We start from the raw sequence: 22,624 nt of genomic DNA, 5'->3' as shown, positions 1-22,624 counted from the left end.
GCCTCCAGACCTGTATGTAGTACTCAAGGTGTGGCCTGACCATTGCCATATACAGAGAGACAATCACCTACTTTTCCCTGCTAGCAAAATTCCTATATATCATTGACAAAACCCCATGACCTGTGCCAGCAGCCTGTCTGCATTGCTCAGAAAACTTCATATCTAATTGCACAATTACTCCCAGGTCTTTCATTTTCTACCACCTTAAGAGTAGTACCAAACAGTTGGTACATTTCTCTGGGGTTATTTCTACCCATATGCAGTACTTTGCATTTGTCAAGGTTAAACTTCAGTTGCCACTTCTCAGCCTATCTGCCCATATTTTATAGATCCTGTTGCAGTAGCACACTGTCATTAACAACCCTGCCAATCTTTGTATTATCTGCAAACTTCGACACTAAGCCTGATATACCTTCATCAATATCATTGATAAATATACAAAGCAACAGTGGACCAAACACCGAACCCTGTCGGACTCCACTAATAATGTTAGACTACTAAGAGCAGCACCCATTGATTGCCACCCTCTGTCTTCTCACACTCACCCATCCTTTTATCCATTATAGCAATTTACCCTTAATACCATTCTGTTCCAAGTTGCAGTAGTCTTCCAATCCAAGTATATGATATCAAAATTATTTTTTGCATCTGGTTCCTTTGTGACCACATAATAACCAATTAAATTTGTCAGACAAAACTTTCCCTTAAACCCATGCTGTGTCTGAATTATTGCTGCAGCTTGTCTAGATGATCCTGCAATGCATCTTTAAGCAGTGACTCCATTATTTTACCCGGAACAGAAGTTAAACTAACATGGTCTGTAATTACTCATGTCACCCTTCGATTCTCCTTTATGAATTGGGAATACATTTGCACATCTCCAGTCTGTGGGGAACTCCCCTGAGTCCAAGAATGCTCTCATAACTATGGCTAAGGGTTTGCTTATTTCCTTTGCCGCCTCCTTTAATATAACTGGATAGATCCCATCCACCCCAGGTGCCTTTCTTATTTTTAACTTCAACAGTTTCTCCACTTTGCTCTCAGTTATTTCAAATTAATAAGCACCCTGCTACAATTTTATAACCTTCTGGCATCTTCAAACCTTAACTCCTCATGTGTGAATGTAGATGCAAAATACTCATTCAGTTTGTTTCCTATCTGAGCAGGATCATCAAGTGGACCAATCAGATTCATCTCCTTCCTTTTAGAGTTTATATAACTAAAGAAATTCTTGCTATTTTTCTTAGCATCCTTTGCCAAAGATTTCTCATAATCTGCCTTTGCCTGCGTAACCTCCTTTGTGACTTGATTAGACTAGCTTATATCTGCTAGGTTTCTGTGTCACCTGATAATTTATGTATCCCACGCATTTTTCTTCTGTCAAGAGTCTCATTAGTTCATTTGATAACCATTTAGGCCTAAACTTTGAACAATATTTCTTAATAGGTATGAAACTTTTAGTAGCTTCCACAATTAATTCCTAGAATGCTTCCCACTTAGAATTTGCTGTTGGTAACATAATCAGTTGATCCCAGTGTACAGAATTTAAAAACTGTATGAGACCACTGTACTCACCTTTACAGAAGCAAAAACCCTTTCTTTTACCCCTGATGGTAATTATATCTTTAAGTAAATACATCAGTACACAGATCACTGCTGCCTAGTGGTTCCTTTATCTGCAAATTCGTAATACACGAATGATCACTGCTGATAACCAGATCAAGAGTTTTTTACCCTCTCTGGTTGGCTCTCAAACATGCTGCTGCAGAAAACAATCATTCAATAAATCCACAAAAGTTGTGTGTGTCAGAGGTTCCAGTCAATATCTGGGAAGTTAAAATTCCCCATTATAAGACATTCTGATTTACTAGTCCACTATTTCTCTGTACAATTGTTCATTGTACTCATTCGAGTCATTAGGCCTGTAACTCACTCCTACTCTTATTTTTACTTTCAGTGTTTGTCACACCAAACTGACTCAACAGTGCACTATTCATCTATATCAACTGGACGCACTTCTTTTGATTTTGTTTTTCTTAATTAACAGTAGAACACCTCCTATCCTTTCTGTACACACTGTACTCCCCAAGTTCCAATTCTGCATTCCTAATATCTGTGTGACACCACGTCTCTGATATCTCAACGATATCTGCCTTTGACGTCTTGACCAACACTTCGAATTCATCAAATTTATTTAGTATACTTCTAGCATTGGTATACATGCACCTATTCTTAGTTACCCTAACACATCCAGTGTTGGCATTCAAGTTGAGTGGACACACACTTTGTCAGGACTCTTCAGTTTAGTGGATTGGGTTACTGTTGATTATTGCTCTTAAGTATTTGATTTATTTAGTATATATCAATGGTTCAACTGTTGATGATCCTGTTCAGGCAGCTAACAAACTAAATGAATATTTTGCGTCGACATTCACACATGAGGAGTTATTCAGCGAGGGAAATGCCAGAGGTGTATTCAACTCTGGCAGTATGCTAGATAATCTTGTAATAAGTGAGAGTAAAGTGGAGGAAAAATTGTTGAAGATAAACACAAAGGCACCTGGGGTGGATGGGAGTCTATTCAGTTATATTAAAGGACGCAGCGAAGGAAGTAAGCAAACCCTTAGCCATAATTATGAGAGCTTCCTTGGACTCAGCAGAAGTACCCATAGACTGGAGATGTGCAAATGTGACCCCAATTCACAAAGGAGGATCAAAGGCTGACACAAGTAATTATAGACCTGTGAGTTTAACTTCTGTTCCAGGAAAATTAATGGAGACACTGTTTAAAGAAGTACTGCAGGATCATCTAGACAAGACTTCAGTTATAGCTCTGACACAGCATGGTTTTGTTAAGGGGAAAGTCTTGCCTGTTCAATTTGATTGGATATTATGATGCAGTCACAAAAGAACTGGATGCACGGAATAACTTTGATATTATATATTTGGTTCTTAGAAAGGATTTTGATACTGTTGCACATGGAAGACTGCTGCACAAATTGGAGCAGTGTGGCATTGGAGGCAAATTGCTGCTATGGATAAAGGGGTGGTTGAGGGGGAGGAGACAGAGTGGTAATCAATGGACACTCCTCATCGTGGACTAATGTTATTAGTGGAGTCCCTCAGGGTTCAGTGTTGGGTCCATTATTGTTTTCTGTATTTACAAATGATATTGACAATGGTATATCAAGCTTAATGTCCAAGTTTGCATACAATACAAAGGTTGGCAGGGTTGTTAAGGACACTACTGAAGCTATGCTGCTGCAACAGGATCTGGAAAGGTTGAGCAGATGGGCTGAGAGGTGGCAAATTAAGTTTAACATTGACAAATGTAAAGTACTACATATGAGAAACAGCAACATATCAACTCTGTGGTACTACACTGACATTGGTAGAGAATGAAAAGGACCTGGGGGTAATTGTGCAGGCAGATATGAAGTTCTCTGAGTAGTGCAGACAGGCTGCAAGAGTAGCTCATGGTGTCTTGTCAATGATATACAGGAATTTTTCTAGCAGGGCTAAGGAGTTGATTATTCCCTTATATAAGGCAATGGTCAGGCCACACCTTGAGTACTGTATACAGGTCTGGAGGCTTCATTTCAAGAAGGATGCAGAGCTGCTGGAACGAGTACAGAGAAGGGCAACAAGATTAGTGAATAGAACAAAGGGTTGCTCTTACGAAGAAAGGCTTAAGTTTTGCAAATTAGTGTCTGGAGACTAGGCACCTGCAAGGTTATCTGATAGAGGTGTATAAAACCTTGAATGGTTTGAGCATGCTTAGTGCCAATGGGATTTTTCCTCTTGCTCAGAATAATCACCTGAGAGGGCATAAATTCAGATTGAGGAAAGACAGATGTAGGATAGATGTGTGGAAATTTGCCTTTAGCCAGCAGGTAGTTGTTTGGTGGAACAGATTTCCTTCTCTTGTTGTGGAAGTTGGTAGCCTAAATAAATTTTAAGGCTCGGCTGGACAGGTATTTTGAACAAACGGAGAAATGGAAGTGTGTTGTGTTGTGTGTGTTTTTTTGGCTGATGCTGCATAAGCTTGCATTCTTGCTTTCTTGCCTATGCTAATATTATTAGATTATTTTGTTGTAGGTTTTCCTGTAACAGTCTGATTTTTATTATATTATAGATATCATTTTTTAAAGTTAATTTTCATTGATATTTAGCTAATTTTGTAATGGTAATTATAAAGATCTGCTTTAAACATGTCACAGGGTATCGGGACTCACATGGAAATAGCAGATGGTGATTTACGTGAGAGTCAGGATTTAATCCATTGCGGAACCTGTGGAATGTTTTCCAAGGTCGACCTGGTGAGTAATCATAGCTCACCTGGGGTTTCTTTTCTTTGTGATCGATGTAAGGAGCGCACCGATCTTAAATTAAAATTTGGTGCTGTGATGGAAAAATTGAGTCACTGAAAAAATGGGTGCTTGCTCTCAAGAATGAGTCTGTGAGCTCACCATGGACTCAAGACTCCAGCAATTGACCAAGTGATGCACTCCCAATTCGGGCCTCAAAACAGAAAAACCAAGTGCAAACTAATTTGGTTCAAAAGGACTTTGTTTTATTAGGAGACTCTATTGTCAGGGAAATGGAGAATATTTTTTGTAATAAGGATAGGTTGAGTAGAACCAGGGTGTGTCTGCCAGGAGCAATTATTAATGTCATCAACAGATTGTCAGATTTTAGTAAAGAGAATATTATTATTCATGTGGGGACTAATGACATTAAACGTACATGATATGACTATTTGTTGGAAAAATACATGACCATGCCCGAGGTCTCATCTGGTGAGTATGGGCTTGGCACACCCAGGGTCCTGAGCTGGATATCATCATTCTTCTCTTTCTTGGTGATTCCCTTCTACTTTTGACTCTCTCTCTCTCTTTCAGGGTAACTTGAATTTTTTTTTTCAAGCACAGCATAAGCCTCAGGCTTCCTTGCATCATATGGCTAATAATAATAAATTCTGCGAGCTAGGCCACAATGTCTGTGTCTGCAATTCTGCCCAGGCAAGATAGGAGGGATTGCATGTTAAAAGCCTTGTGGATTAACTCAACACTTGATGGACTCTCTGCAAGGTTTTTGGGGGGAAATTTCTATCAGCTTGGCCCACATTTGTAGGTAGAAGGAACTTGTTTTGTAGAGATGGGATACACTTAAACAAAGGTGGTGCAAAAGGTTTTGCCAGTATTATTGAGGATACCTTAAAGGTTCAGGGAAACTGCTAGTTAGGGGGATGTGGGCAATACTGACATGTGTTTATCTGATAATATTGGTCAAAGTAACTCTTGTACATAACTCAAGAGTTCTTATGTTTCCCCAACTGGACATATTATCTAGATGTTCTGGGGGCAGAAATGTTTCAAGTGAGCAGGTAGCTAATGCCAGGGAAGAGAGCCTAAAAAACTTCAAGGATTGTTAAATATACAAGAACAGTAAGTCTTAATTGTTTATATAGTAATGTTAGAAGTGTTGTCAATAAAATGAGCAAATTCGAACTGCTGGTTAAAACAAGTAACGTGGACATAATAGGGCTTATGGAAACGTGGTGCCACCTTGAAATAGGGGATGATGAGTTTCAGTAGGGCTTGTATAATGTATTTAGGAAGGATAGGGTAGATAGAAGGGGTGGTGGGGTAACGCTTCTTATCAGAAGCAGCCTGTGTGCAATGATAGCTTTCCTGGATTCAGACGTTTCATGTGCTAGTATAGAATCTGTATGGTGTGAGATAGTTGGAAACAAAGGTATAATGCAAGTAGGAGTTAACCTACAGACCAGGTAATTGTGAAGATTATGACGAAAGCCTATACATGCAAATGGAATTGGAAAGTATAGCGTCAATGTCTTATTATGGGTGATTTCAATTTGCCTCTAATTGATTGGAGAAAATGGGAAGAAAACTTGACATGTGGAACAATTTTTAAATCAACTAGGTGATATGTTATTTGTATCAACATGTTAGAGAAAGTACTAGAGAAAAGAATATCCTAGACCTCATTACCCATGAATCAGATGACATAACAGAGTTGACATTAGAGGAACCAGTAGCAGGAAGTGATCAGAGTTCTACGGTGGATGATGAGGAGAGAGGTAGCAGTAGTAAAAGGCAAAGGAATGAGTTATTTCAGAAAAGGAAATTACGATGCCTCAAGGTTCTACCTGGCCTCTATGAACTGGGTAGTATTGCATAAAGAACTAATACAATTGAACTGTGGTATGCTTTTACAACATTAATCACTGACGCATTGAATGCATATTTACCATTAAAAAGATACTCCACAAGGAGTGTTCCAAGTTGGATGAATAGTGAAGTGGCCACATTACTTAAGCAGAAAAAGGTGGCATGGAAAAGTTAGAGCAATAAAAGGTACTGAAGCCTATAACAGCTACAAAATGATCTGTAATAGAGCCACAGAAAAGGTTCAACAGGCAAAGGCAATTTATGAGAAATCGCTAGCAAAGAGGGGGGGGGGATAAGGAATTCTTTGCATATATAAATGCTGAGAAGAGCAGGACAAACCAGATTGGACCTTTACATAAGGGAAAGGGGATAGTATTAAATACACCAGCTGTTGTTGCAGATGGACTCAACAGTTATTTTGCATCAATATTTACAGAAGAAAAACCTTTTGTGACAATGGGAAATTGCGTGAGTGAAGTTGAAAAATATGTAATTAATGATATTGAAATTTCTCAAGATTATTTAATGAAAAAACTTTCAAGCCTACAGGCCAGTAAGGCTCCTGGAGTTGATGGAATATACCCTATAATCTTAAGGGAAGCAGCAAGTGAGTGCATTGAATCATTGAGACTAATTATGGGAGCATCACTAGACTCTGGGGAGATTCCATTGAATTGGAAAAGTGCCAGTGTATCTCCCATACATTCACACTGTCAGTGTGATGTCAGTGGTAGGGAAAATCATGGAGGCAATGATCAAGGGTGGAATTCAGGATCATTTGGATAAATTGAAATTATCAAGAATACTCAGCATAGTTTTGTAAAGGGAAAATCATGTTTAACAAATTTGGTTTGCTATTTTGAATGGGTCACTCGTGAGCTGGATTTAGGGAATAATTTCGACATTGTTTATTTAGATTTCAGCAAAGCTTTTGACTCAGTCCCACATGAGCAGTTGCTTTATAAGCTGGAACAGGTTGGAATCACTGGGAAAATCCTTTGGATTTCAAGGTGGCTTCAGGGCAGGAGACAGGGATTGTGATAAATGGCCATTCCTCAGATTGGGTTGATGTAAGAAGTAGGGTTCCCCAAGGATCAGTATTAGGACAACTGTTTTTAATTTTCATAAACGACATTGATGAAGGGATAGAGGGCGTGATGTCTAAATTTGCAGATGTTAAAATTGGTAGAGCAGTTAATGATCACTGTCAAGCTGAACTTCTTCAGAGAGACCTAGATAGACTTCAGGAATGGTTAGAAAAAATGGCAGCTATTCTTTAACCCAACAAAGTGTAAGGTATTACACCTGGGAAACAGTAATCCCAAAATAACTTATTCACTTCGTGGAGTTCAACTAAACCCAGTACTGGAGGAAAGGGACTTGGTGTTATGATACAGTCAGACATGAAGTTCTCTGAGCATTGTAAACAGGTTGCAAGGAAGGCCCATGGTATCCTATCGATGATCTATTGAACTTTTGCAAGTAGAGATAGGGATGTGATAATCCCATTATATAAGGCTTTTGTTAGACTACACTTGGAATACTGCATTCAAGTATGGAGACTGCACCTAAAGAATGACATAGAGCTTCTTGAAGGGGTGCAAAGACAGGCAACTCGCCTGGTGAGATCGTCAAAAGGGCGCCCTTATGAAGAAAGACTTCGAATTTGTTGTTGCAGAGTTTGGAAACTACACACCTTAGAGGAGATTTGATTGATGTGTTTAAGGCTCTGAGAGGTAAAATGAATGAGGACAAAATTTTCAAGATAAATGATTTTTTATGTGAACCCTAAACACGAGAGGTATTAGAACCTATAGTTCTTAGTACCGTGCTTGGGTTGGAGGATGAGAAGACGAAAGAAGATATTTGTTGACATTAGACTTGAACTTCTGTAGATTGTAATTTTCAGGAAATATGTATGAAGGAAGGTTGTTCCAGAAAATGGCAGTTGAATGAATAAATGAGGAAGATGAAAAGTTGGTTCTGTGGGTTTGAAGTTGGACAGTAAATGGATGTTGCCTGGTGGCAGTGCATGTTCGGACTGTTTTGAAAGAGAGTGGGGATTATAGAAGCCAACTCAGAAGAACAGTGCCCATGGAGTATCTGTAGAAGAGGCATGCAGCAGAAACAGTAAGGCTATGAGAAAGCGAGTGGAGAGACTCTGTTAGAAATGAATCATTAATTAACCTAACTGCCCTCTTCTGAATGAAATCAAGAAGCCTGAGAGAGGTTTTGGGGACACCACCCCAGTTGTGGGAACAATATTCCATGCCAGGGTGGATTTGCGATTTATACAGAGTGAGCAGCTGTTTGGAAGAAAAGTAACTCAGAGAGCAAAAGAGAAAACAAAGTTTTTTTTAGATGCAGAGGAAGCAATATTTGTAATGTGCTTGTGCCAAGGGAGATTAGAAGTCGGAGTAATCCCCAAAAGAGATATATCATTTTGCCTAGAAATTGGAGTGTTACTAAAGGTAAGCATAGGAGCAGAAGAATCCTTTTTGTGAGATATAAGACAAGACTGAGTTTTAGAAGGGTTGAAATCAACTAAGTTGTCTTTGCCCCACTGGAGAATTACACGAAGATCGGCATTTAAGGAATTAGTAGCAGATATTCGAGAAGTTGAAGCTGATTGAGCAGGATAAGGTTTCTCAAAATGGAAAGTGGAATGCAATGTGCTATTATCGGCAAAACTATGGAAGTCTCGCAGGTCATCCTATTTTGTATTCTTGTAATGCCAAACAACATGAGGTTGGTAATAGCCATGAGATAAAGGTTCCATTGGAGAAGAGACAATCACCAAGTTGTGATCTGAAGTGCCTAAAGGATCTCTCACTTCAACCGTGTACTTAGGAGGGTTGTTTGTGAGAAAAAGATCAAGCATATTGGCTGTATGATTAGGATTGTCCGGAATTCTTGTAGGTAAATGAACAATCTGTGCTAGGTCATTAGTAATTGCAAAAGCCTCACATCTTGACCTGCTGGGTTGGTGTGACTAGAAAACAGAAGCCAGCTGGAGTTGTGAACATTAAAATCACCAAGGAAAATTACCTCACTGTTAGGAAAGTTGGACTGGAGAAAGCAAGTTGCAAAGAGAGGAAGTCAAAGAGCTCAAAGTGATTAGTAGAGTTGGGAGAATGGTAGAGACAACAGATGAATTTGACACAATGAGGTAGAGATTTTAAGCCAGAGAAGATCAAAGAGAGGAATTTCCAAGTCTCTGACAGGGAATATCAGAACAGACATATGCACAAGTACCACCTTTGAGGCGAAAGGAATCATACAGCAAATAATTTGGGCATCTGAGATGAGCAGTAGTTGAATCAACCGATAACTGAGATTCTGTCAGAAAAAGTACATGGGCTTTGGCAGACTGTAAGTGGAAATGGACATCGTTGAGATTAGAATTGAGACCACGTATATTTGTGAAATGAATTAGGAAGTGCTTGGGAGGTTTAGATCTTTTCGCAGATAAGCTTGCTCTATTATTTTGACAATTTGTGGTGTATTCAATAGTAATAAAAAGTGGGTGGGACATGCTGTATGAAGTAATGAAATTTTTGGATATGGCGTACACGTGGTAAGAATATACCCAGATCCTTGACATAACGTGGCCTCGACAATGCTCCCCGCATACACACTACTCGGACTCTCTCCAGTCACTATCTGGCAGAGTAGAGGTAGCAAGATTATACACCAGCTGATCTGGAAGCCTCCTAGAGAGTTACCAATAGGTTTGGTCCGGTGTACTAACTAGCAGCCGGCCTGCTAACACCGTTTTAGAGCTGTACCCTCAAAATGTAAGGAATATTGGATCTCACTACGACGTTCATCATAACCTCAAAAGTCATCAATCATACTGCATGATGGAAGAGATAGGGAAGGGTTGACTGGAACCTAGCTCTGGAGACTAAACATGGGTTCCACCACTTCAAGCCTCCAATAAGCAAAGTGGTGGTATTTCACTGGTTGATGAGTCATCTACCACCTAGTACTGCCTGGTAACATAGAGAGGTGGCATTCCTCTGTGGTGTGGGCACCACACCACAGAGGAATTGGTTCACACCTGGGTGGTCACCCACCATGTACTTGTGCATGGAGGTTATACCCAGGATTACTGAAGTCCCACCATTGTGAAGGTGCAAGCAGAGGATTTGGCTGTTGCAGACCGTCCGGATTTCGCCGAAATTGGGTCTACTTGACCTGAGTGTCACCCGAATATCAGTTCCATCACCGTTTTAGACTCCCAGGTAGCAAGTACAGCTTGTCTGGCATATCTGAGAGAATGTCTGTGACAACCTCAAGGACCTTATGATGCTAGAACTAGGGGACATAAATTCAAGTTACCAGGTGTGATGTTTAGATTGGACTGCAGGAAGTTTTATTTTAGCTAGAGAGTTATAAATTACTGGAATAAGTTGCCTATGTGGGTGGTGGAGGCTGACAGTTTGGGGAAATTCAAATGGTATCTGGATAGTACCTTTCGGGTGAGGGAAACGCATAAATGATAGGTTTAATTTTACTTTATTTTATTAATTATTAGGTTTTTATCATTGTTTTATTCAGTTTTTTTTTTTTGGCTGGTGCAGCATAAGCCATAGGCTTTCTTACACCATGTGGCCATTACTAATACTAATCCCATATACCCACCTGTTTCACGATGACTGCCATCAGTCCCTGAAACCCCCAGCACCCCTTGCTCCAGGCTGTGCTTCTTCTAATAGAAGTAGTGCAAGAATCACCTTCACCTCTGCCTGCAGCTACTTTTAACCTTTTTAATCTGTGAATCCCCCTAAGCTAGCAGTTTTCTGACCCACCTAACACTGCCTCGATAGCATCAGCAAATATTCTTGCACCCTTTCTATTTTAGTGTAACCCATCCCTGTAGAAGCAGTCTCTCCTGTAAACAAGCACAGACCACGCTGAAAAAAAAAATTCTACACCTTGAGCCTTGCACAATTCCCTCCAGGGCCCAATTGTTTGACAAGGCTCTCATGTACTTCATGCTATCATGTCTAGGCAGAATTGCAGACACTTTCAAAATTAACCCTAACTCACAACTTTTTTGCAACATTGATCTGTACTTGTTAAGTAAATATGCAGATCTCCTACTTTTAATGTCATCGAAGCCAATGTGTACAACAATATCACCTTTTGTGCCGTTAAGATATATACTTTACGTCATCAACTTTTGCCCCTGGCAGACATACCCTGGTCCTATTCAATCTATCCATTTTACACAATATATTCCCCATTTCCCTGAGAATAGTCACCAAAAATAACTAACTCCTGTGGGACCAAAGCATTCTGCCTTGGAGATTGTCACTGTTTCCTGATGCCCAGGAGTGAGCTCTGTTTTTACTCCTTCACCTCTTCTCCATCTTGCTGTTGTAGTGTATTTGAGTTTCTTTCTTTTTTTTTTCCTCGCAAAAAATTAGTTTTTCTCAGTCTTTTTGCAAAAAAAAAAATTGAAATTGAAATATTTAAAAAAAAAAATGTAATTTCTGCTTTTTTGAAGAATTGACCATCATGTGTACTATTGTATGTTGCAAAATAGAAACATGGATAATACTGTTATTTATCTGTAATATGCAATAATTTCATTGTACTAGTGTAGTGCAAAACTAATTCTTAGCTTTCAGTAAGATGCCAGTGGAATGAAATATATAATTTCAGAAAACAACTTTGTTTCATGTTTTGTGAAATCAGAAAAAAAGGTAACATATTTGACTTCATTTTTCAGTCTTAAATGGCAGGAAATGCAGTGTAATGATACTTGCGAACAAATAAGTATGAGAGAGAGAGAGAGAGAGAGAGAGAGAGAGAGAGAGAGAGAGAGAGAGAATTATAATGATAGTATGTGCCATCTTTAAGAAAAGATTCTATTCTTTTGTTCACTAAGGAACTACTTTATTGCTGCATGTGACTGTGATGCAATTGTCCACATGTTATGTGTGCATTTGCAAAAGTTTCCATTGAAAAACATTCTTATGAATGTTGAGGTAACACAAATTTCATCAGGCAGTGCATCATTTTCAAAATTGAAGTTTTATTTTGAACAAGTTTCTAACACTTCTAGTTGACACTAAAGAAGAAGAAATGGTTGAAGATGTTTTGCAGCATTGCTTCTGTCAGTTTTTGTGAGAACTTATCAGTGTTATTTGAGCTTTAAATGAAAGAAGAAAATTGATGTGCACTGCCCCCCGATTGGGGAACTAAGTGCACAAGTAAGCTTGTGAAATATAATAAATTATTCCAAGTCATGCTTGGAATTTTAATTCTTCATAATAATACTTGAGTGTCATTATTTAACAAGGTGTGGGGGTGACTTGGTGACAATTTGGAATGCTCTAGACAGATAAGTCTGAACAGCAGTACCATTGTTATGAACAAAATTTTGGTTCATTTTGGAAGAGGGCAAAGTCTGCAAGTATCTTTCTTGAAGGTGATAATCAGTTGACATTGGACAGACAATCCACAGATGGAAAAATCCTAGGTGGATTAGATTTACCTAGGATTTTTCCATCTGTGGAAACAACCTGTCTAAGATTTCTGTACTAGAACATAGTGTTATGGTTGAATTTTAATATAAAAAATGTCTTGTTGTTAGTGAAATTCAATTTGTAGTAGTGTGTGTGTGTCTCTCTCCCCCCCCCCCTTTTTTTTCCCTGATCTCCAGCTTTTTAAAAGCCAAAAGTTGGCAGCTATGCATATTAATCTTAATCCATACACATTTATTTTTCATTAATATGCCAGTATAAACTAATATATATATATATATATATATATATATATATATATATATATATATATATATATATATATATATATATATATATATATATATATATATATATATGAAAGTATTAATGCATCTGTTCTCTTGCATGTTTATTTTTGTTTAGTGTGACATCATCAGAAAAAGTTGACAAGGAAAACAGATACAGTGATTTCATTATATTATCACTTCCATACCCAGGTAAGGTTAATACCATAGATAAAGTTGATATAATTTTAATACACAATACACAGAATTTTATTTTCAATATATGTTAAATACAACTTGTATTTTAACATTAGTATCAAAATTGGAAAATGAAGCAAGGAAGCAGCTCAGAGAAGGGAAAAAACCCAAAAAAACTTGCCATATCACCTGTCCATTCCCTACAGTAGTTTGTCTAGTTCTTCCTTACATTTATTTGAACCATTTGCTTCTACAACACCAGCTAGAATCTTATTCCAACAATAAATTACTATTACATTAACAATAAATTAATCATTAGAAAAACTTGAGCCTAAAGGCTCAAATTTTTCTAATGATTAATTTTTTCAAAGACTTAATCATTAGAAAAGTCTTTTTTCAAAGACTTTTCTAATGATTAATTTTTCAAAGACTTCTGGAGTTGATGGCAGACTCACTCAGAATATACCAGTAATTCTGAGTGAGTCTGCAGTTAGTGTATTTAACCATTGAGATTAATTATGAGGACATCATTGGACTTAAGAGATTACTTTGGATTTGAAGTGACAGCATATTGCCAATACACCAAGGTGGTTCTAATAGTGGAGTTGGTAACTACAGACCAGTTAGTCTGACTTCAGTGGTTGAGAAAATCTTAGAGGCAGCGGGGAAGAGTGCAATCCAGGGATGTTTAGATAGAAATGGCATTTTGAAGGACACACATTGGCTTAGTTAAGGGAAAATCATGGTTAACTAACCTGATAAGCTAACATTTTGACACTTACATCATGAGCTAGATTTAGAGAACAATTTCAACATAGTTTATTTGGGTTTTAGCAAGGTATTTGACTTGTTCTCTTCTGGGATATTACTGTATAAGCAGGAATATCATGGGATTACTGGAAATATTCTAAGATGGATTGCTGGGTGGGTGCAGGGCAAAAGGCAAAGGGTTGTGATTAATGGATATTCTTCAGATTGTAATATCAGAAGTGCTGTCCTCCAAGGATTGGTTTAGGACCACTGCTACTTCATGATTTTCATAAATTTCATCATTGATGAAAGGCATAATGACAAAACTTGCAGCTGACATAAATATTGGGATAGTTGTTAATGATCAGTGCAAAGTATCACTCCTTTGGGATGACTTGAACAGGCATTCAAGAATGGTCAGAAAAGTGGCAGCTGTTTTTTTAATGCAGCAAAATATAAAGGTATTGCACTCAGGGTATATTAACCCTGAAATACATACACTTGGTGGGTTGAATTAAAAACAGTAGAGGAAGAAAGAAAGATCTGGGAGTTATGATACAGGCAGATGCAGTTTTTTTTGAGTAGTATAAACAGGCAGCCCAGGAAAGCCATGGTCATATCAATGATTTATTGAGCAATATCCTGTAGGGATAGGGAGGTCATAATCCCACTGTATAATGCAGATTGTATCACTGCATTTGGAATACTGTATCCAAGTATGGAGACCATATTTGGTAGGGGAAAGGGAATGGGAGCCTCTTGAAAGGATCCAAAGACAGGCAACTTGCATGGTGAGATTGAATTGATTGCGTGAGCTACATAGCTTAGCATCCATTCACCCTAGATGGGCCGTGATTGAAGTTTATAAGGCTCTTAGAAGGATTAGTAAAATGAATGAAGGGGAAATTTTCATTGTTATAAAGAATTCCAGAACTAGGATTCATAAATTCAAAATACAGGGTATAGGGGAAGAGGTTTAGACTAGCTTGTAGGAAGTTTTTCTTTTAATCAGCCAGCATGTCATTGATTACTGGAAGAAGTTGCCTTAGAGGTAGTTGTGGCTGAAAATTTTAAAAAATTCAAGTCAACTGGATAGTTACCAATGTGAGGTGTGAAGTGCATAATTTGTGTTTTCTTATCTGCTTTTTTTTTTTTTTTGCCTGGTGCAGCAAAAGCTTGTATCTCCTTTGTACTGTATAGCTAATACCAATGCTTGCTTACTGAAAGCAGATTTTTGCTCATCTCTCCTGCACCATCCTTTTTTCAATTTTTGTTTATTTCCTTATGTGTGTTCTGTGAAAAAGGGTCATTGTGTCTTTGGTGCATCAGCAACTTAAGCCATATTGTGCTGTTGAGAAATGGTAAAGATGCCATCAACATTTAGCATTAGTAGAGGCATATGATGCAAGCTTATGCAGCAGCAACCATAAAAAAAATAAAAAATAATAACTTCCCATTTCACCCCTCCTTTTTTTTTTTTTTTCCAAATACCAGTCCAGCTCAGCCTTAAATTTATTTAGGCTATCAACTTCCACAACAAAAGATGGAAGTCTGTTCCACCAATCAACTACCCACTGGCTAAAGGCAAACTTCTGCACATCTGTCCTACAACTGTCTTTCCTCAATTTGAATTTATGCCCTCTCAGGTGATTCTTCTCAGCAAGAGGATGAATCCCATCAGCATTGAGCATGCTAAAACCATTCAAGGCTTTATACACCTCAATCAGATCACCTTGCAGGTGCCTAGTCTGCTGACACTAATCTGCAAAACTTAAGCCTTTCTTCGTAAGAGCAGCCCTTCATTCCATGCACTAATCTTGTCCTTCTCTGTACTTATTCTAACAGCTCTACATCCTTAAAATGAGGCCTCCAGACCTGTACATGTACCCAAGGTGTGGCCTGATCATTGCCTTATACAAGGGGGTAATCACCTTATCCCTGCTAGAAAAATTCCTGTATACCATTGACAAGACACCATGAGCTTCTCTTTCAGATAGTCTGCACTGCTCAGAAAACTTCATATCTGCCTGCACAATTACTCCCAGGTCCTTTTCATTCTCTACTTTGTTGCTCTTCTCTAGGTGGATTCAATATCTGCTTCTTCTGGATCCTCATCCACATCTTGATTACAAGAAACTATTTGGTTGACACTGCAGCCAAATTGGCAGCCTTGACAACTAATCTTGACCTGTTAGTCTCCTATGCAGACTACAGGCAAGTAATCTGTAGTAAGTTACATTCTCAGTGGCAAGATGCTGGCATCAGCAGGTTACAAACAAGCTATATTGGATTAAGTCTTCTATGATCCATCTTTGGCAGTCTAGTCTATGCAGGAATTGTAAAGAGGAAGTTCTTTCTAAGCCCTACATAGGGCACGGTCATCTGACTTGCCCCTTTCCTCTGAGGGCTGATGAGCGATCAGTGTGACACTGTTTTGTCTTTGAAACATATTTTATCTGGCTGTACCGGTATTGCCACTTTTAAGTCTGACTGAGCCATATACACTCAGATATTAACTGACAACATGTCAGCAGTTTTTAAAAGGCACGTGCACACTATATATATATATATATATATATATATATATATATATATATATATATATATATATATATATATATATATATGGCCTCTTGATCGAGGTTAGTTTTTTAAAGGTTATCAGACTTCTAATCTTTTTTGAATTTTAACTTTGTCATGGTGCACTACTATAAATAAAAAATCAAAACTTGTTGCTCTTCTCTGCATCTGTTCTAACAATTCCACATCCTTCTATAAAATGAGGTTTCCAGACCAGTATGCAGTACTCAATATGTGGCCTAACTGTTGCTTTATACAATGGGATAATCACTTCCTTGTCTCTGCTGGCCAAAAATTGTATCATTGGCAGAGCTGTTCTAGTAGTCTGTCTGCATTGCTTACCGAATTTCAGGTCGGACTGTAGAGTTACCAGTCTCTTTCCTTCTGCATTGCCTTGAGTGTGGTGTGCTACCTAATTAGCATTTTATTCTGCAATTACTGCTGCCCACATGCAGTACCTTGCATTTTGCAGTGTGTTAAACTTTAATTGCTATTTCTCAGCCATTTGCCTATTTTTCTAGATCTTGTTGCAGTAGTGCCTTGATTCCAGTCATTAACCACTGCTAACCTTTTTATTTGTAAACTTAGAAATTAAACTTTTTAGTAAGGGGAAAAAATTATGGTTACTTCTGCATTTTAATTGGTTTTACTGTGCTGGATTTAGCATATACAAAGTGCTGTTAAAAGGAAACATATTTTAAATTCATTTATTATTTTAAATACAATTTCAATGTTATCCCCTTCGACATACTCTCTAAGCCACACTTGTGAGAATTCCATTTGTGATTTCCAGGATCTAAAACAGCAGCAGAATCTGTTGGAGGATACTGCCTTTATTTTCTGCATTGCATTCTTCTAAATATCTGCTAAGTCCTCAAATCATTTTCCTTGTAGGTGGATTTTAATTTTTGAGAACAGAAAAATAATCAGTATGTGTGTATGTTCTGTTCTGTCCCCTCAATGTGGGCACCTGTATGTGGTAAGGGGACCTTCCAGTGACTCTGCTGGTCCTCCAGATTAGCATCATTGGAACCCAACATCCACAGTCTAGGTTTCAGGCTAATACCACAGAAATTTGTTGTGCACTGCGACTCATGGAATCTCTGAAAGGGAGATACTGGTGGTTGAGGGGCCCAGCTTCAAAACACTTTGGTCCCTGCTTTGGCAGTCCAGGTGGACTTGAATGGCATGGACAGGATCAATTAGATAGTGCATTTGCTTGCAAGAATCAGCTGTGTCAATGCCATGCACACCTACCCTCATGGGACAGAATTCAGGCTGCAGGCAGTGCAGGTATGTTGTTTGGGTAGCACTGGTGTCCCACTTTAGAGCACATTTATTGCTTCATGGGTAGTGGGTGTCCTATTTGGGCTCTGTGGTGGGTGGGAAAGCCCGGGCACTGAACAAAAATAAAAATCACTATGAATCCTGATAGAAGTAATTTCTTCTGGAGTCATAGACCGGGGTTCAAGCCCGTCACCACCTAATACGGAGGATGTGGAAGGGTCAGGGAATGACCACCGCATATTCCCGGAGCAATATGGCCTTAGTTGCTAATGCTCCTAAAAACCAAATAACAACAACTACAACATCTTCTGGAGCCCCAACCTAGTCCCTTTCTGAACACTAAACTGAAGAAACAGAATGCTAATGCAGCAAAGACTGTGAACCAAAGTACTGTCAGGTCCCACTCCAAGATTCTTGCTTATATAAGTTCACAAACTGAGAAACCTATTGGGAAAATGATGTCCTTCATACAGAAGGGTTTCAGGTTCTCTGAAATCAATTGAGACTTTGTTCTGGGGTCCTCTGAATAGAAAAAAAAAAATCAACAGGCACTCAAAGCAACTACTCAGATTAAAATTAGTCAGAGGAATATTGATTACCGTGACACCACACAGAATGCTCAAGAGGTGTCATCTCAGAGTGGTACCTCCTTGAGGTTACTGAGGAGGAAAACTGCTCCCAGCTAAAACCATGGGGTGTGGTAGCTGTTAAAAGAATTTCCATGCATAAGGATGGGAAGTTAGTACCAACTAGAAATCTTTCCTAACTTGATAAGAGCTGGATATGTAAATTGCAATGTAAGGCCATACGTTCCAAACCCACTGTTTTAAATGGAAATATGTGTATTCACAGATGGCCTGTCATGGAGTGGCTGCCTGTCCTCATTATGTTGTAAAAGACCACAAAAGCACTGCATGTACAGCCACCACACTCACTTGAATCAACTGGGAAGGTGAGCCCCCCATGCATACTCCAGGGCATGCCAATGGTGGAAAGAGGAAAAAGAGATAAAGGCTTGAGGCAGAGCTGAACATATCCTATCGTGAGGCAAACAAAGCAGTCAAGCCAATAAATAGTAAAATGCCTACATTCATGGAGAAAGTTGCAGTGAAACATTTCACTAAGACATAAACTTATGTCTATCCCACCAAAAGATTCATTCATTCCTATTGCATGCTATTTGAGCTCTCAAAAACCCATGCAAAAAACAGTTGGCTGCCACTCCAATATCAATACCTCCTAGCACTTCACCACTACTGAAGCCAAGTGGGAAAGAAAAGCTGTAAAAACTGAAAGAGCCACTAATAACACAAGAAAAAATGGATGTTGAAGACAAGGAAGTATCAGAACTCGGTCCTGATACTTCCTCTTTTCAGAAGAAGAAATGGATACAGGTCAACATCCATTCTTTCCAAAGAGATAAATCCAGGACAGAAAATAAAGCCCTCAGCCCTTTGGAAACCATCAGATGTACCCATTAAATCAAAATAATGACCACACTAAAATTCTTAAAATATAATTGCTGTGGATTCTGTCAGAATTATGATGACATCAAGGCAAATGGGGTTCCTCACTCGTGCAATTGTTCAATTACACTAGCCAACAAAAAAATATTTTTTCTCATACCTTTCCAATGAAAATACGTGATTCTGGAGGAAATAAATTATCTGATTCTGAAAATCGCCATAAAAAGTCTTATCACATCTACATCAAAAGATGCACCAACCTTTGCTGTTAAAATAAAGGGATATATATGTATAATTAAAGTTTGTAATACATGTGAAAAAATATACATTCTCTGCAACTAATTTAACTTTGGAAAAATTGTCAAATCATAGCAAAATAGTTATTTCAATAATATATAATCCGTAATTGTGTTTAAAGTGTTTGCTACTAAGGGATTTTCTCTTGTATTCCTGCTTACTCCCTTTCATTACAGGATCCCAGCAACCTTTGTATCGCTTTTCCATTGTGGAAATATCTTGATGAAATCACTCCCTTGTTCATCACCAAATTTTGAGGAAAATTCAAGATGGGAATGAATATTCAACAACGTTTGACAGCCCATGTTTGTGTAGCACTTGAGTAAATTAGACACCACAGTTTCATAGTTCCCCCCCCCCCTTGCTTCTTTCCTATTACCCAAAAAACCATGTACTACCACCTTAAATGATTGCCAAGCTGCTTATTCAACCTCCTTTAACTGGGTTTCAAACAGTCTTTCAAGAGTTTCCTAATTTGGGGTCCTATGAATATTCCTTAAAGTTTGGCATATGTTAAATTAGGAAATGCTTTTCAAGTATGCAAGAACCTTAGACATGCTTTCACAAAATTTTTCATCAATCCAAGTTTGATGTGCAGGGGTGGAAGAACCTTGTTTGATTGCACTAAAGGAATATATTTTACATTACAATTTCCAGGTATGAACTCTTCCCACTTGTCCCAATGTTGCACAATATAATGTTCTTCTGTTGCATGGCTGTACCACACACCCCCACTCCACACAAAAAAAAACTGGTTTGCAGGGGGTACACAAAATAATGTCAAGATAACTGCATATGTTCCAACCATAATCCTGGTATTTTTTTAGCATCTAGATCCTTAGACATGCTTTCATGACTAAGTCCAACTGAATAAAACACAGGAACGGATGGAAATAAGTCGCCATTATGAAGCAAAACTGCTTTTAAACTTAATTTTGAGGCATCTATGAATAAATGCCATTCATCTGACTTATGCAAGACACCTAGTTCTTTCAGAAGTCCAGTAATGTCTTTGAAAAAACATACTGTCCTCCGTAGCAAAATATTTCAAACTTCATATCTTTTTCAAAACACTGAAATCTTTGTTCGTGCTGCAAGTATGTTCCACTGTTGTAACCTAGAGCCTAATAGTTCAGCTTGTTCTTTTGGCAAATTTGTCTAGAACAAAATCATTCAACTCATCTTGTTTGATTAAATTAGCATTAGCATTAGTAGAGGCATTTGATGCAAGAAAGCAAGCTTATGCAGCATCAGCCAAAAAAAAAAAAAACCCACTTCCACTTCACCCCTCTGTTCGTTCAAAATACCTGTCCAGCTGAGCCTTAAACTTATTTAGGCTATCAACCTCCACCACAAGGGATGGCAGTCTGTTCCACCAATCAACCACCCGCTGGCTAAAGGCAAATTTCCGCACGTCTATCCTACATCTGTCTTTCCTCAATTTGAATTTATGCCCTCTCAGGTGATTTTTCTGAGCTAGAGGAAGAATCCCATCAGCATTGAGCATGCTTAAACCATTCAAGGCTTTATACACCTCTATCAGATCACCTCGCTGGTGCCTCGTCTCCAGACACTGTAATTTGCAAAACTTAAGCCTTTCTTCGTAAGAGCACCCCTTTGTTCCATTCACTAATCTTGTTGCCCTTCTCTGTACTCGTTCCAGCAGCTCTACATCCTTCTTGAAATGAGGCCTCCAGACCTGTATACAGTACTCTAGGTGTGGCCTGACCATTGCCTTATACAATGGAATAATCACCTCCTTATCCCTGCTGGAAAAATTCCTGTATATCATTGACAATACTCCATGAGCTACTCTTGCAGCCCGTCTGCACTGCTCAGAGAACTTCATATCTGCCTGCACAATCACCCCCAAGTCCCTTTCATTCTCTACCACTGTCAGTGTAGTACCACAGAGTTGATACGTTGCTCTGGGGTTGCTGTTTCCCATGTGTAGTACTTTACATTTGTCAGTGTTAAACTTCATTTGCCACCTCTCAGCCCATCTGCTCAACCTTTCCAGATCCTGTTGCAGCAGCATAGTGTCAGTAGTGTCCTTGACAACCCTGCCAACCTTTGTATCATCTGCAAACTTGGACATTAAGCTTGATATACCATCATCAATATCATTTATAAATACAGAAAACAATAATGGACCCAATACTGAACCCTGAGGGACTCCACTAATAACATTAGTCCACGATGAGCAGTGTCCATTGATTACCACTCTCTGTCTTCTCCCCCTCAACCACCCCTTTATCCATAGCAGCAATTTGCCTCCAATGTCACACTGCTCCAATTTGTGTAGCAGTCTTCCATGTGCAACAGTATCAAAAGCCTTTCTAAGATCCAAGTATATAATATCAAAGTTATTCCATGGCTGGGTGGATTTGCGATTTGTACAGAGTGAGCAGCTGTTTGGAAGAAAAGTAATGCCGAGAGTTTTTTTTTTTTTTTTTTTTAGATGCAGAGGAAGCAATATTTGTAATGTGCTTGTGCCAAGAGAGATTAGAAGACAGGGTATTCCCCAAAAGAGATATATCATTTTGGCTAGAAATTGGAGTATCACCAAAGATAAGCATAGAAGCAGAAGAATCCCTTTTGCAAGATATAAGACAAGACTGAGTTTTAGAAGGGTTGAAATCAACTAAGTTGTTTTTGCCCCACTAGAGAATTACCTGGAGATTAGCAATTTAAGGAATTGGTAGCTGATATTCGAGAAGTTTAAGCTGATTGAGCAGGGCAAGGTTTCTTAAAATGGAAAGTGGAATGCAATGTGCTATCATCGGCAAAACTATGGATAGGATTTCCAGTCAATGGAAGGTCATTAATATAAAAGAGGAAAAGAGTGGGGGAAAGAACTGGACCTTGATTGATTGATTTTTAGGAGCATTAGCAACTAAGGCCATATTGCTCCGGGATATGCGGTGGTCATTCCTTGACCTTTCCGCATCCCCCGTATTTGGTGGTGACGGGCTCGAACCCCGGTCTAATCAAGAAGCGTGTGCTGTGCACTGCTGCTCCTTCCCACCTGGCTACGGAGGCGCCAACTGGACCTTGGGGGACACCAGCATTAGTGGAAAAGTTACAGA

At 38.7% G+C, this 22,624-nt stretch overlaps 1 protein-coding gene across 1 annotated transcript in view; it reads left to right on the top strand.

Annotated features, from left to right (window-relative positions):
* The window catches only part of EDTP (Egg-derived tyrosine phosphatase), a 198,408-nt gene that overhangs the window by 83,967 nt on the left and 91,817 nt on the right, over positions 1–22,624 (top strand). The window contains exon 8 of the mRNA XM_090390242.1: positions 13,097–13,170. Coding sequence (XP_090246368.1) covers positions 13,097–13,170 — 74 coding nt within the window. The remainder of the gene's footprint in view (positions 1–13,096; positions 13,171–22,624) is intronic.

The sequence above is a fragment of the Mastigoproctus giganteus genome, chromosome 2, assembly GCF_048544385.1.
Source record: "Mastigoproctus giganteus isolate SK-2022 chromosome 2, ASM4854438v1, whole genome shotgun sequence".
NCBI lineage: Eukaryota > Metazoa > Arthropoda > Arachnida > Uropygi > Thelyphonidae > Mastigoproctus > Mastigoproctus giganteus.
Note: the sequence above shows the minus strand (reverse complement) of the source record. Positions and strands in the feature narration are given on the sequence as shown.